The 15,338-nt window shown below is 38.8% G+C and overlaps 1 protein-coding gene across 1 annotated transcript in view; it reads right to left on the bottom strand.

Annotated features, from left to right (window-relative positions):
• Positions 1-7,993, bottom strand: part of TEX10 (testis expressed 10) — a 34,059-nt gene extending 26,066 nt beyond the window's left edge. Inside the window, exons 1-4 of the mRNA XM_081150691.1 lie at positions 7,794-7,993; positions 4,263-4,451; positions 2,179-2,891; positions 1,562-1,805 (exon numbers count right to left, since the gene is read on the bottom strand). Coding sequence (XP_081006817.1) covers positions 1,562-1,805; positions 2,179-2,891; positions 4,263-4,442 — 1,137 coding nt within the window. The 5' untranslated portion in view covers positions 4,443-4,451; positions 7,794-7,993. The remainder of the gene's footprint in view (positions 1-1,561; positions 1,806-2,178; positions 2,892-4,262; positions 4,452-7,793) is intronic.
• Positions 7,994-15,338: the final 7,345 nt, after the last annotated feature.

Genomic DNA, 15,338 nt, shown 5'->3' with positions numbered 1-15,338 from the left:
GACTGCAAATAATATATACTTTTCTAAGAAGCTATCTGCATTATTACTGTCACTAGCCTACATCACAGATTAACTGCCATAAATGACAGCAAGGTTTGCTTTTATAAAATCATACACTACACCCCTAACCATGATCTATTTTTTGCCAATGTATGCAAAGAATCATGACAAGCTCAAAACTGTAATAAAAATTCCATCCTATTTAAAAAAGCAATTTTTCAGACATCCCTACAGATGATGGGTAACTGGTTAATAGCAATAGAGCAAACTCTTAAGAGAAATACACATGGTAGTACAATTATGTTTATCAAGATTATTATGTATTATTTTAAATGTATCCCTAGTCTTATTTTATGTGGCATAGTAGCTCACTGTAAACTACAGCTTGAAATAAAAAGAATTAAACAAAACCAAAAACCTGCCTTGTCAGGTTTTTACATATGTAGGCAACCTCAAGATTTCACACCTAGTCAAAAATCCCTGCAGTAACTCTATAAACCGGTTCAAGCTTTAAAGTATTGTTCCGAAGCTGCCCTTCTGAAGTGTGCTACCATATTAATTTACCACCAACGGATCTTTAAGCTTGTTCTTCCTTACTTGCACCATGCACTATATATTGTATTCACTGTAACAACACTTTAAAAAAAGCTTCCAACATTCAATTTTCCCCAAACAGTAGATTAAAATTTTACTCATTAAGAAATATGTCTTTATTATTAGCTTCCTAGTAAGAAACTGCTGAGTTAGAATTCACTCAGGTTAACTTCACTCACACCTCACCTACAAGCATAAGCTTATCTACAGTAAAGGGAAATTTTAGAAATGTTTTCTGAGCTTACATCCTTAATCAAGATAAAAGAGCACACACGCCGCAAGTTCATGTGCAGTTTCTCTAAAACACAGTAGTATAAAAGCTCAGGGTTGGTTATGAGATCTTCAGTTCGGTCCATTTCTACTAAACTTGGCAATGTGGCACAAACCGGAAGAGACCACTTAATAAGCAATTTTAACCCTAGACGTGGCCTCCAAATACTAGCATGTTCCTACATAACCAATCCGCCATAATAAATTGTAACCCTACTGTGAATTATAGCTAATAAAAACAAATGAAAATAAGCATATTAAAAGTTATGCATTTCACTTAAAAAATTTTTTTTTTAAATTCAGGTAATACTCTCACAAAACTAATTTGTTTTGGACAAAAGTAAGAAAAAAGCTTACAATTAAACCCTGAAAATTTTTTGGAAAATGCCTAATAGCCCTTGTCAAGTGGCTCAGTTGTTGGAGCATCATCCCCTACACCAAAAGGTTGCAGGTTTGATCTCCAGTTGGGGTGGGTATGGGAGGTGACCAATCGATGTTTCTCTCTCACATCTATGTTTCTGTCTCTCTCTCCCTGCCCCCCCCCACCGCCTCTCTCTCTCAAATCAATAAACATATCCTTAGGTGAGGATAAAAAAGAGAAAATCCATAACCAATTAGTGGTAATATGCTAATATCTAATCTGCCCATTTTTGATAAAAGGTACTACTAAGAAAATAAAGAACCCATTAGTTCTCACCAATTTGTGGTTTTCATCATGTTGTTTAGAAAGTTTCCACAGAAGGGAAATAATATTAAGAACTTGCTGCATAACCTGCAGTGGTTCCCGTTCTACACCATTTCCAACAGAAGTAGCTAGTTGGGGAGGCACAGCTTCAATCCAGCACTCGATTAGCAATGGAATTATAATCTCAATAAATCCTTTTAAGTTTTCGGTAGATGACAAGCCTTCATCCACACTACCTAGTCCTCCAACCAGGTTCCTAATAAAGGGTAAGAATGAAAAAAAATTTAATGATTAAAAAATATTCCTTGCTTAATGTAAATCTTAAATATAAAGTACCAGTAAAATGAAAAACCATCTGACAATTACACTGATCAAGACTAGTAAGAAAAATAAATTTCTAAAATGACAAAGCCAAGAGGCTATCAAGTTTTACTTATTAGGCTTTGCTAGAAATGAATAAATTAATACTTACAAATGACTCCTCCCATCAGTAAATAAAATCAAATCATGAATAACTATTATGAAAACTATGAAAGACAACTGCATGTCTTCCCACCATTAGCCATCAATGGTCAGCAGTTATAATTCAATATAGGAAAACTGAGTGTGGACATAACTGAAATCCTTACCGTAGCCTGAACTGTGAACTGACATTTGGCTGTGAACCCCCATTTTCATAAACCTGGATGTGTTGCTGGTCGTTGGCATGTTCCTTCCAGTTGATAAAAATGGAGTTGCTAGTGGCATGGGGATTTTCTTTTTGTTCCTGAAGTCCTTCACTTTCTCTCAACCTACTGGATCCATCTGCCAAGGCCTGAAGGAATTTACTGAGTCTCACTAAGACTTTCAGCCTCCACTGCTGAGAAGTGAGTCTCCGATTAGGGTTTACAGAAAGTATCCAAGACTGGGATCTGTCTCTATTTACCAATCCTTTGGACAGCTGCTGATGAGAAATAAGTTCTACAAAATTCTTAAGCAATATACTGCTACGGCCAGTAATTAGAGCTGGGTACTCTTCCAGCAGAATGTCCAAAACTTTTAAAGAGTCCTCCTGAATTCCTTCAGTAATGTGAGTCATGGCACTAGAGAGATGGGCACTTACCAAAGGAAAAAATGGAGAAATTTGTTCAACTCGTATTTTGGGGGCCAGGAATTGAAGAAGCTGAACTGCTGCTAATCGTACATTAGCATCTTTATCTGTAAACACAGCAGTCACTTCACTTAATATGTTTGAAAGGTGTGCATCAATTATAAATGGGTACTGAGACAAAAGATCTTTAAGTCCAAGAAGAGCACTTTGTTTAACCCCAGCATTGTAGTGATGCATCTGTGATAACAAATCCTGTAAATAAATTTAAAAATACACCTTTTAGCTATACACATATATACACGCATTATATCATTTTCAAATAAACATGCTAACTAAAACTACACTGATAAACTAACACTACTTGGGGAAACTGCTTCAATAACTATTTCTAAATAATACTTAGCTTTTATTAAGATCAGAAACATAGTTTTATCTTTAAAATAATTTTAGCTTAATAAAAATATTACATAATTTTCTTTTTGAAAATAATGTGCATGCAGGCTTAGGCACACTATCATTTAAAATGACAGCAATTACCACCACTATTTAAAGACTTACTATGTACTACACATATGCTGGGTGCATTTATATATACTCATAATTTAAAAGGCCCTTTCTGTCTATTTTAAATGATTTTTTTGGGTTTATATGTATTTTATTCAGATTATAATATTTGACAATTTTCTTTGTGGAATAATTTGCATTATCTGTGGGGGGGGAAACATGACTTCGAATACATTTTTGATATTATTTAACCTTTGGAGCTTAAAAGCAAAACTAGAAAACACATATCCTCTCAAATAGTTGTTCACAAATATTCGTAACAGCATTATTCACAAAAGTCAAAAAGTGGAAATAATCAGTCATCAACCGTTAAGTAATAAAATGTGATAGAACCATGCACCGAAATTCTAGCTAACAACACAAAGGACAACATGGTATGACATGATTCCATTTCTATGAAATGTTCAGAAGAAGCAAATCTATGCAAATAGAAAGTAGATAAGTGGCTGCCTAGGGTTGGGGGGAAGGAATGGGAGTGACTTTAATAGGTATAGCATTTCTTTCTGAAATGATAAAAAATGTTCTAAAATTAGATTATGGTGACAGCATAACTGTAAATATATTAAAAACCACTGAACTGTCAACTTTAAATGGGTGAATTTTATTATGTGTAAAATACATTTCAATAAAGCTGTTCAATTTTTAAGCTCCAAACTTCAATTAATTTCACACATTTACTATATAACCTATAAGCTATGTGCTGTAAGGTTCAAAAATGAGCAAGACAGTATCTTCTCTCGATGTGCTGTAAAAACAGCTTGAAAACTAAAATATCAAAAACTTGACACATCAAAAAGTTAAACACAATATATTTCTAGATGATATGTTAAATCATCAACTAAGTAAACAAGGGAGAAATCACTGCAGATTTAGATGAGCAAGTCTTTCTGGAGAAGGTGGGAAAACTGCAGTGGCAATATCACACTTAGGTAACAGATGAACTCCAAACTTCAGCCATCAATAAACCCTAAGAGTTAAAACAACTTTTCAACAAAATATAACATTCTAGGTGATTTTTTTTTTTAATCTAATTTTATCAAAACAGTATTTATGACTCACCTTTATGTTAAGTTTTCTATTGTTTGTTGGAAGTGTTCCATCTTCTTTGAGTTGCTCAGGCAGATGTATAGTCTTGGTTTTAAAGTTTGTAACAGTAGCATTTTCTACCTTGGGTTTCTTTTTACCAACTTTTAGTTTTACTTTTTGAAAATCATCTTGGCGTTTTCTTTTTTTGGTCATTCTTGAGTGCTATAATGAAAAGAATTAATTTTAAAATGATGGATAAAGACAAAATAAATTATAAAAGAATAAAGAAGGTATTTTCAAAATTTATATTACCACTTATTCCAAAGATAGTCAAGAATCAAGGCCAACAGTGACTACCAAAGGATCAAAATATTAAATGGGAAATAGCTTTACAAAGTTAAAAAAAAAAAAAAATCAATTTAGCCACAAGATTTGTAAAAAATGGAACCTTCTGTCAAGCAATGTGCTAAACGAAAACCTTTTGAAATTGTTTGGGGGGGTGGGGGGGTGAGGGCTAAGAGGATGGGTTGGAAAGCAGCAGAGTTCCTAAGATATATCTTATATCTACTAGGAACCTCTAGCAAAACAAAGCCAAGTTTGAAAACCAAAGTTATTATTTAATGAAACCTGTAATAGGAAAAGTTTCATGAACCTAAGTTGGGTGCTTGAAAAATGGGTAAGAGACAGATATGCAGCAAGGAGAGTTAATGAGCATTTCATGAGCAAGGAAAACCGTATAGAGGATAAGCCTGATATAGGCAAAAAATGAAGAATGAAGCATTTTGAACACCAAGGAAAATTCAGACTAGACATAAACAGGAAATAGTATCCAAAAAACAGGATGAAGAGCAGTATAAAAGGAAATAAAGTGTAACAGAGGAATAAGATCAATTAGGCCACTATTATAATAAATCAATCAGCCATAACCAGTCACTCTACACTTCCCCCCTTCACCATTCTTTCAACTTATATCCAAATCTTACCACTACACACAAAATCTTTGATCTGTGCCTCTATCCATTCCCTGGCCACTTCTTAGGTTCTTTATTCCTACCCAGGACTGTTCAATAGTTTTCCCACAGGTATTCTTGCCTTGTCTCTAGCATCTACTCTCTAGTCCATTTGCTAGTCACCAGAATGCCACGTCTAAACACATCTGACCAGGGCTCAGGAGCTTTCAGGGGCTCCTTTACTCCCTTTGCAGTGAACTCCTTAGCTGGACATATCAAGTCCTTCCTAACTTTCCCTCCAGCTTTATCTTCCTACAATACAAGCTAACTTCTATTTTAAAAAGTCTCCTATACCTAGAACGAGCTCAGCTCTTCTTGAAGCATTTTCCACACGCTGCAAAAATAACGAATTCTACCTCCCACTGTATACCCCACTGGAATAGTACCTCTGAAATAAAACTTCTTCTGGTCTATCATAATTATCCTATGCCTGGCTATTTTTTAAAAAAGTTAACACTACATATGAGAGTCCAAAAAATTTAAGTAAAATGAAGCTTTGCGTTACTGAGAGAGTAATAAAATGGCGGGTGTAAGTCCAGGCAACTCAAGTTCCAGGAATCCAGAAGCCAATCACCTATGACCCAGGGGCTAGGATTTGGCTACACAGGTAAAAGGCAGCTTCTAGAGCCAAAGTGATTAGGTTCTTATTAAGGCTGCCACTTCCTGGCTGTAGTTAACCACTGTGCCTCAGTTTTTATCTACAAAATAGGGATAATAATAATAATACATACTTCATCATACAGTTGTTATGAAGTAGGATCAATGAAGAGGAAATGAGTTCATTTGTAAAACACTCAGAACTGTGCCTGGCACACTGATTAACATTTAAGCTATACGCACAAATATGTATAATTTTTTAAAGTGTTAGGACTAGCACACATCAAACACAATATTAGATGCAGTGCATACATTAGCATTCGATTCTCACAAAATGATGTGAGGGAAGGTGGAACTAAACCCATTTTAAAGATGTGGCTCAGGAAGGTTTGTCAGTCCTTTAAGAAGTTGAAGAGGGATTCATACACAAGACAGCTCTGTATAACCACCTTTATGTCATATACACTGGAATTAAGGTGAAAACTGGAAAACGGAGTAGCAAAATGGCTCATCTTACTTCACATATGCCATTCCCAAGTTTTCATCCCACCCACAGCCTCTCGTTACTCTAGTCTAATAAAATGGGTAAAACCTAAAAAAAGCCCCTAATACTTAACCTGGCCTCTTTTAATACAAAATAATAATAATAATGTTTGCTTAATTAAGCAAGTACACTTTGTGAGCTTTCCCTACAATTAACTAGTACCAGAGATAAAAATAAATGGAACAAGACATTCAGAAAATTTGAATGCATTAACTAAACCTCCACCCCCCAATCCTCTGTGCTAACTTTAGCCACTAAATACCTGATCGGTATTCAACATAGTCTGCTGTCAAGTTTATGCCGTATTATCCACCACTTTTGTAGGTGTCACACAAATGTTTCCCCTCCGCTAGGAAAATTAAGAGGGCTGAGTGCCCTTCCTTGACTTTTTTAAGGCTGGTAAGATTATTTTCAGGGTACAGGGAGAACATTTTCATACTAGGAACTCTTAAAGTTCTATAAGCCATTTCTGTTATTTTCACTTAAAAACTTTTCATAGCACAGCAAATTAAATAGCCTGACTAAGCCAATTTTACATTAGCGGGTACCGAAGAGATAAGCACTCCAGCCTCAGGGGCCGAACACTCCCCTCCATAACCGGAGCTCCCAGGTAGGTGAGACCCAAAAGTTTTAAAACTGAACATCTATTCCAACTGCCGGCCTTCTAACTACAACAAAAGGGAAATGAGATCCTGAAGTATCAGGATTCCCACCAAACCTTATTCCAGCTAATTCGTCTGCCACCTCATTACCCTTTCTAATTTCCAAATTCTTTTCCCCCCCAAAATATTAAGAAGCACACTGCACTCAGCCTCTGAAAATTTCCTCTCCAACCCCTTTCAGGCTCACAAGTTCCCCCAAATTCTACTGAGGGATCCAACCGGAGACACCAGACTTCCCTTAAAGCCAATGCCCCACCCGGGCGACCCGACAGAGCCGGTGGCCCGGTTCCGCCGGGCACAGAGCGCTTAACCGCCACACCTGGATGGCGAAAGGGCCGACCGGAGACGACTGCTCATCCCCGCCCCGAGTCGTCGGTCCCGCATCCCAGAAGTGAAGACCCCGTGGGTTTTGAGAAACTGTCGTTTCTTCCACTCCAGTGGACGGCAGGCAGGACCGCAGCCGGGAGGTGGGGCCCAATCGGAGCGCACCCGCCAGAAAGTCTCCCAGACGCGAACCGCGCGAACCCGCCCAGTCACCCGAGGCGCTTCAAACGCCCGCAGGCAACCGCCTCCGCGCCGCTCCGCTCCGCACCTAGGGCAGGCTCCGCAGGGGCGCCCCAGCCGGGCCCCCGGGGGGCGCAGACCGGCCGCAGCCGGCCCTGCCCGCCTGGGCCGCGGACAGGGGGGCGAGGGCGCCGCGCGCCGTCCCGCGCCCCGGGAGGGCCTGGCCCGATGGGCGCCCGCCACTCACCTGAGGGTCCGGCCGAGACCCGGGCGCAGAGGCGGAGAGGAAGAGCGTCTGGGCAGAAGCCCACGGAGCGACGGCGCGCGCCGCCGGCCTCAGCCTCCCGCTCCCGGAGCGTGTTTTCAAATCCCCGAGACCTCACGCGGCCGCGTCTCCTTCCGCCGCCCGGAAATCAGGGCCCCTCCCCCGCCGCGCCGCGCTCACGTGACTGCGACCCGCCGCCGCGCGCAGCCCGGGGGGCGGGAGCGGGAGCGTAGCCCCGCCCCCAGGAGGAGGGGGCGCTCGCCGGAAGCCCCCGGCGCTCCGGGAGCCGAGCGCGATCGGCGCCCGACCCGAGGACGGAGCGGGCCCTGAGCCTGGCCCTGAGCTTCTCGGGCCCGCGTGGGGTGTGGTCCAGGCCGACGGCTGCCTTCCCCCCTACGCTCGACCAAGGATCTTCAGACCTAAAGGCACATTGGGAGAATATAAGTTGACTTGAACTGAGAAAGAGGAAAGTTTGGGACTGCACCGGCCGTACACTCCCTGGGGCCGTGAACCCGGTTGGAGCGATGGAGAATTACTGGACGGAGGGCAAAGGACACCTAGCAGCTGGAGCCTTAGTGGAGGATTTCCCCTAATATTTCAGTTTCTCAGCACTGAGAATCCTGCTACTGAAATTAAGTGGGCCCAGCAAAATTAGGGGAGAGATTAAAATGCCTGGGAAGGAAGATCAGACAAGGAGAATGGGTCTTTGGAAGATGCCCGTGCCAGAGGCTGGCAGGTGATGTGGAGGAAGGAACCCCAGTTATGCATTTTGGACCTTGATTCAAATTTGTCTTTACAGCTTACCAGATAGATGTAGGACTTAGTAAAGGTGACAACGGTGTGAGCCCCAGTCTACCAGGTAGGGATTCAGAGCAGTGATGTCTGAGGTAACCAGAGACCCAAGCACTGGCATTATTATTTTTTTTTAAATTTTATTTATTGATTTGAGAGAGAGAGGGGGAGGGAGAGACATCAGGGTGTTGTTCCACTTATCCATGCACTCACTGGTTGATTCTTGTATGTGCCCTGATGTGGAGGACTGAACCAGCAACCTTGGCATATTGGGACAAAGCTCTAACCAATGGAGCTACCAGGCCAGGGCTATTTTTTTTTTTAATCGATATACAAAATAACGATGGTTCTTACCATTGTCATATTAGATCCAATGTGATACATAAGTACATATGTTAACCTTATAGCTTTTTAATATTTATCAATATAAATGTTGTAATTAACTCCCTTATACTTGCCTTTTGGTGCACATGTATAAGTTACTCTAGAATAGATAGACAGGAGAGGAACTTCTAGATTGAAAGGATTACACGTTTAAAATTCTAACTTACAGATACTGTTCTCCAAAAGGTTATACCATTTAACTGGGCGCTAACAATGTACCAGTGTCAATTTTGTCACACAGTGGGTGCTTTTTTATTGATACAGTTTTGCTTATCTAATCCTGAAAAATGGTATATCATTGATTTAGTTTGCTTGTTTTTTAATTTTTATTATAATCACATGCAGAAGACATTTTTGACATAGTTGTTTGTCATTCTTTTGTACTTGAATAAGGCATGCATGCATCAAGATTATAAACAATTTTCTTATTATGCTCTTAGTGTTTGTATAACTCCTCATTAAGTTCCATGACCTATCTGGAATTTATTTTTGTCTTAGCGTATAGTAAGGATTTTCTTTCTTTTCCAATAGGTAGCTGTTTCAACTCCATTTATTGACTTGTATATTCTTTCTCCAGTGCTTAATATTCCTGTTTATACTTGAACTCTGTTTTGTTCCTTTGTTAAAATTATCTATTTTTCCACAGTAATGTATATTTTATTGCATGTCTTTATATAATGTTTTAATATCTGACAGAGCAAACCCCATCCATTCATTCTTTGCAAAAGTCTCTGGACCATTCTTGAGCAATTCTCATTTCAGACAAATATTAGAATCATCTAGTCAAATTCCATGAAAACTTCTATTAGAAATTTGATTGGCATGTATTCGTCCCTCCTCTCTCTGTACTCTCTCTCAGTGATCTCAGCCATTCCCATGGCTTTCAGTACTGTCGGAGGGTTATTATGTGTACCAGAATTCTAGGGGAAGCAAGTTTAATATAAATAAATGTGAAAGGTAAAACTATACAGTTTCTAGAAGAAAACATAGACTGCCTCTTCACAACCTTGAGGTAGGCAGATATTTCTTACAATACAATGTACTAACTGGACAAGAAACAATCGATGAATTAAACTTAATAAAAATTTCAAACCTCTGCTTGTTAAAGAACTTTTTAAAGAAGTAAAACAGAAAGTTACATACTAGAAGAAAATGTTCACAATAAATAAATCAGTCAAAGGACAACTATGTAGCCTATCTAAAGAACTACAAATCAATAATAAAAAGACAACCTAATTTTTTAAATGGGCAAAAGATTTGAACAAAGACTTCACAAAAGAAGATATCTGGATGACTACTAAAGTTGTGAAAAGGTGCTCAGCAAATTAAAATCATTAAGAAATATCACCACATATTCACCAAAATGACTAAAATTTAAAAGACTGGAAATCTAAATATTGGTGAGGATGTGGGGTAATGGGAGAGAATATAAAATAGAACAACCAATTTGGAAAACTGTTCGCTAGTTTCTTATAAAGTGAAATATTCACCATGATAGAGCAATTCCACTCTTAGGCATATACCCAGACACATGTACACAGAAAGACTTGTATAGGAATGTTCAGAGTAGCATTATTCATAATAGCCCAGACTGAAAGCAATCCAATTGTCCATCAACAGGAGAATAAAGAAATTGTGGTATATTCATGCAGTAGAATATTACATAGAATTATGAAGAAATGAACAATTGATATACACAATAACAGTACACACTGTATGATATTCCATTTCTAAGACGTTCAAGAACAGAAAAATCCAAGCTATGAAATCAGAATAGTGATTGTGCTGTGCCATGGGCAGGCGGTTGGGATAGGGAGTGCAAGGTATGGAGTGACAGTAAGTTGACATGAGGTGAAGGAATTTTCTGAAGTAAGGGATATTTCTTTATCTTGCTCTAGACCATGGTTGCACAATAGTATACATATGCTTGTCAAAATTTATTAAGCTTTACACTTGAGCTTATTCATTTTTAATACATAAATTATACTTTGATAAAGTACTGTTAGGATAAAAAGTTGGAGAAAGTTGACAATGGACATTTGTGTGATTTCTGAAGGGGAGCACAAGACATGTTAATGAGCTTAAAGAGTTGATTGCATTAATCCTCTATGAAATTTAATTTTACTCTGAAACTTTTGAGTTTCTTTACACTGTGTTCTATCAGTAGTACTCATTTCACCTGATTAGTTCCATTTCCAGAATCAAAATAGAACCGAGACAAGGAGAGAAAGGAAAAAAATGTACATGATGTGCTATGATATAGAAATAAACTTAATAACTTAAAGAAAAAGCCTGTAATAGGATTAACTGATAGGATTACCTAAATTGTAGGCAGTGACAAATATAGTAAAAAAGGTATTTCTCCAGAGGGAAGGAAGGATACCTTGGAAAAGGTCTTTAGAGAGAAAAGGTAGGCTGAGAGCACTAATTAGCTGTATCAGGGAAGTCACTTAATTTCTCCGGGGATGATTCCATTTTAGAGATTTTCTTGTATGTTAAATAATAGTGTTATCTAAGCAAAGAGGGTCTGCCCACTGAATACACAGAGAGCCAATCACTGAACACTGAGTTTTGCAGTGGAGAAATTAAGACACTTTATTGGCAGAGTACCAAGCCTGGAGAATGGGGAACTCATGCTAAAAAAATCTGAACTCCCTGATGGTTCTAAACCAAGGGTTTTTAAAGGCAAAGATTGAGGATTTGGGGTTAGGGGTCACGGGAGAAGCTGATGGTTAGCTCTCTCTTTTTTTTTTTTCCATCTTTCACAGAATTTATTTTACACCTATTATACCAAACAGCATTTTAAACACTGACACAGAAACTCCCTAATAAGATAAAGCAAAGAAAAAAGTATTTATATGAAAAACGGGATACACCATTTATAGTCTTCAAACATTATTGCACTTTAACTTTCATAATCTGACAATGCATTCATGAAACAATCTTCAGACAACTAGTTTTAACAAATTAAATACCACTTTTAAGTAGACACGAGTGTCCTAAATTATTAGGTCAGAATTTTACAAACATTACTTATATTAATGGTCACGGTGGAGCTGGAGAGTATTCTGCCTCCTCCAAGCTGCACCATGAACTTGTGGGGCCTTTTCAAGGCTATAGCTCTTGGCGCCTGCAGATGTCAGCTGCCACATCTCCCTGTGCTTGTTGACCGGTTTGGTGACCCACTGGGTGTCAGGATTCCTTCTGATAGCCTTATGGAATGGATCAATGAGGATAACCTCAAAGAATTTGTGTGTGGAATCTTCACCAACCCAGTAAGAATCCAGGACTCTCAGAGCCCCAGATTGGCATCCACCTCACTCCTCGGCAACAGATTGAAGGCTCTGAGCAAACTTTAGCTGGTAATACCATGATGGGTAGGCTTGTCTTAGGTCATACCCTTAAGAACTGGGCATTTGCGGCCATCACAGTGCACTCGAATCCTATATATGATATAACTTTGGCTTGGCCTTGTATCCCAGACTTTGCACTTTATTGGGCCAGGTGAGGCGGGGGGGTGGTGGGTGCCCCTATGGAGCACAGAGAGCTGGTGGTACTGCGAGCAGTTCACCCTGAGAAGGAAGCCCATTACATCCGACTGCTTCTTCCTTCATAGCTCCTGGGTGTACTCGTAAGCACCTATATAAGGCTTACCTGATGGCTGCAGCCAGATGGAAAAGTGGTGGTTAGTTCTTGAGCAAGCTTCAGCAGTTTCCCTTAAGTCTGATTAATTCAGGTCCTGATGTCATTTTGTTTGGTGCCTTCATCACTGTGGTTGGGGGATCTAACTGGCTTAAAAAACCAAGATTCTGCAAATCAATTTGAAATTGTGCTTCAGCAATGTTATCTTTAAAGCAAAAGGCGGAAATGAAATATCTTGTGACCACTGTTATTAAGCTCTCATTGTTTTATGCTTAACTAACTGTATTTTTCTCTTATCTCAAGCAAAGTGTACCTTTAAACATCCCCCACCCCTTCTCCCACCAATTTGCTTTACAGGCAGGCATCTAGGACATGACTAACATATTTTCTTAATCTTTGACTATAAAATAGGTGAAAATCAAAGCAATTGAAACATATAGTTAAAGCGTATACCTATCTATATCACTAGATCCTAAAATCTAATACCTAAACGTGTTTGCTGTTAACTACCGGAGAATTGAACTGAGTTCAGAGCATCATGCTATTAAAGTACGATATAATAATTGATATTCCCTGTCATCCAGAAAAGGCTAATTTCTATCCTCTGCATTTCATAAGGTAGAGAAGTATGTTGTGGGGGAGGAACAAATGTTCCTCTACCCTCAAAGTTCTTCTGGCTAGTTTAATAATTAAACAGACACAAGACAGATTAGCAAGAGAAAATAATGAAATTTAATACATGCATTTGTATGGGAACCCCACATGCAGGAGAGAGTCAGGAACCCCACATGCAGGAGACAGAAAGACAAACTGAGGTAGATAAGACATCCTGAGCCAAGGATGAGGTAATGCACCTTGGGGACTTCAAAGGGTCATAAGAAGAACTGACCTTTAGTAAATAGAAGTTTTTCCCAACCTATACATAGGTCAAAACAAGTTATCTCTGTTAATCCTTATGGGCAAGACCCCTAATTGGAATTCTTCTAGGTAGTTGAGTTCTAGGAGGCGCAGAAATTTCTCTTGAGTCTGTGGCTAATGTTGCCTTAGCTCAAAGTAATCTGCAAACCACTGAGGCACATCTTGGGGTGGCTCATTCTCAACCCCCACAATATCAAACATTGACTTGTGAATAATAAGTTATTATTGACATATTGAATGCCTACTCAGTGCCCAGTCATGTTCTAGGCAATATATTTTCTTTGTCTTATTTAACTTATACTTTAATTAATTACGATTTTAATAATTTGTATAACTGGATCAAATAAAAATGTTTTAAAGTAGCATTACTTACGTATATTTTTCATTATAATAACAATATAGTGTGATTGCAGAAAACTAGGAAAACACAGAAAACCATAAAGAAAAAAATGCTTCTGTTACTCCAAGAGTGACTATTACCATGTTGGAGCATTATCAGCTCAATTTTTCATACACACACACACTCTTGTTTTGTTTTCTTTTATACAATTGAGATAAAATTCAACATATTCTTTGTATTCTGTTTCTATCTCTTAAAAACATGATTTTCCAATAACCAACTAGCATTCAATTTTGTAAATACAAAGAATTCGAAAATCCTTTATGTTGGCCATAAGGAAAAGTTTTGGCACCATCGATGTAAATTTTAGTTACAGGAAAAATTCCCGGGGGGGGCGGCGCTGTCTCAATCAGGGTCCCTAGGGGAGACAGATGGCACACTTTAAGAGAGTAATTTGAAGATTGTTTAACACAGGATCTACTTATGGAGATTCTTTAGTAGGTAGGGATTAGGTGCTGATAGCACCTATTAGCCTAAATGCATGAGGAAAGAGGAGGGGGCAGGAACTTAAATCTGGAAACAAAGAAAACTCAGTGGAGACCCTTGAGTGATAGAAGCTGTAGCAGGCACTTGGTTGAGGGGCAGCCAGCCAAAATAGAACTACCATATCATCCAGCAGTCCCAAATCTGGATATTATTCCCCCCCCCCAAAAAATCAGTCCCTCAAAGAGGTACATGCACACCCATGTTTGTTGCAGCAGTATTCTTTATAGCCAAGATATGGAAGCAACGTAAATGTCTGTTGATGGATAAATGAATGGAGAAAATGTGCCGTGTGTGTGTGTGTGTGTGTGTGTGTGTGTGTGTGTATAATAAAATATTATTCAGCCATAAAAAGAAGGGAATCTTTTCATTTGCAACAAAATGGATGAAACTAGAGGGCATTGTGCTAAGTAAAACAAGCCAGACAGAGTAAGATCCATATGTGGAATCTACAAAAGAAAGCTGGTTTCATAGAATCAGACAGTAGAATGGTGATTGCTGGGGTCAAAGGGTACAAACTTTCAGTTATAAGAAGTTCTGAGGAGTTAATGTACAGCATAGTGACTATAGTTAATAATACTGTATTGTGTACTTGAAAGTTGCTGAGAGTAGATCTTAAGCATTCTCACCACACACACACTCATACACACAGTTAACCATGTGAAGTGACCTGTTGATTATCTTGATCTTAGTGAGCATTCCACAACATTTATGTATATCAAATCATTTTAAATATATACAAAAGTATATTTGTCAATTATTCCTCAATATAGTTAGGGGAAATTTTTTAATTTTAAAAAGAATGTAATAAGAAAAAAAACCTCCAAACATTAGGCAGAGGGAATAGCATGTGCAAAGTCCCTGAGGTGCGAGGGAGTGTTTAAGGAACTGAAAGGGCAGTGGGTTAA

The sequence above is a fragment of the Miniopterus schreibersii genome, assembly GCF_964146895.1.
Source record: "Miniopterus schreibersii genome assembly, chromosome: 11".
NCBI classification, from domain to species: Eukaryota; Metazoa; Chordata; class Mammalia; order Chiroptera; family Miniopteridae; genus Miniopterus; species Miniopterus schreibersii.
The sequence above is the reverse complement of the archived record's forward strand: the minus strand, read 5'-3'. Positions and strand labels throughout refer to the sequence as shown.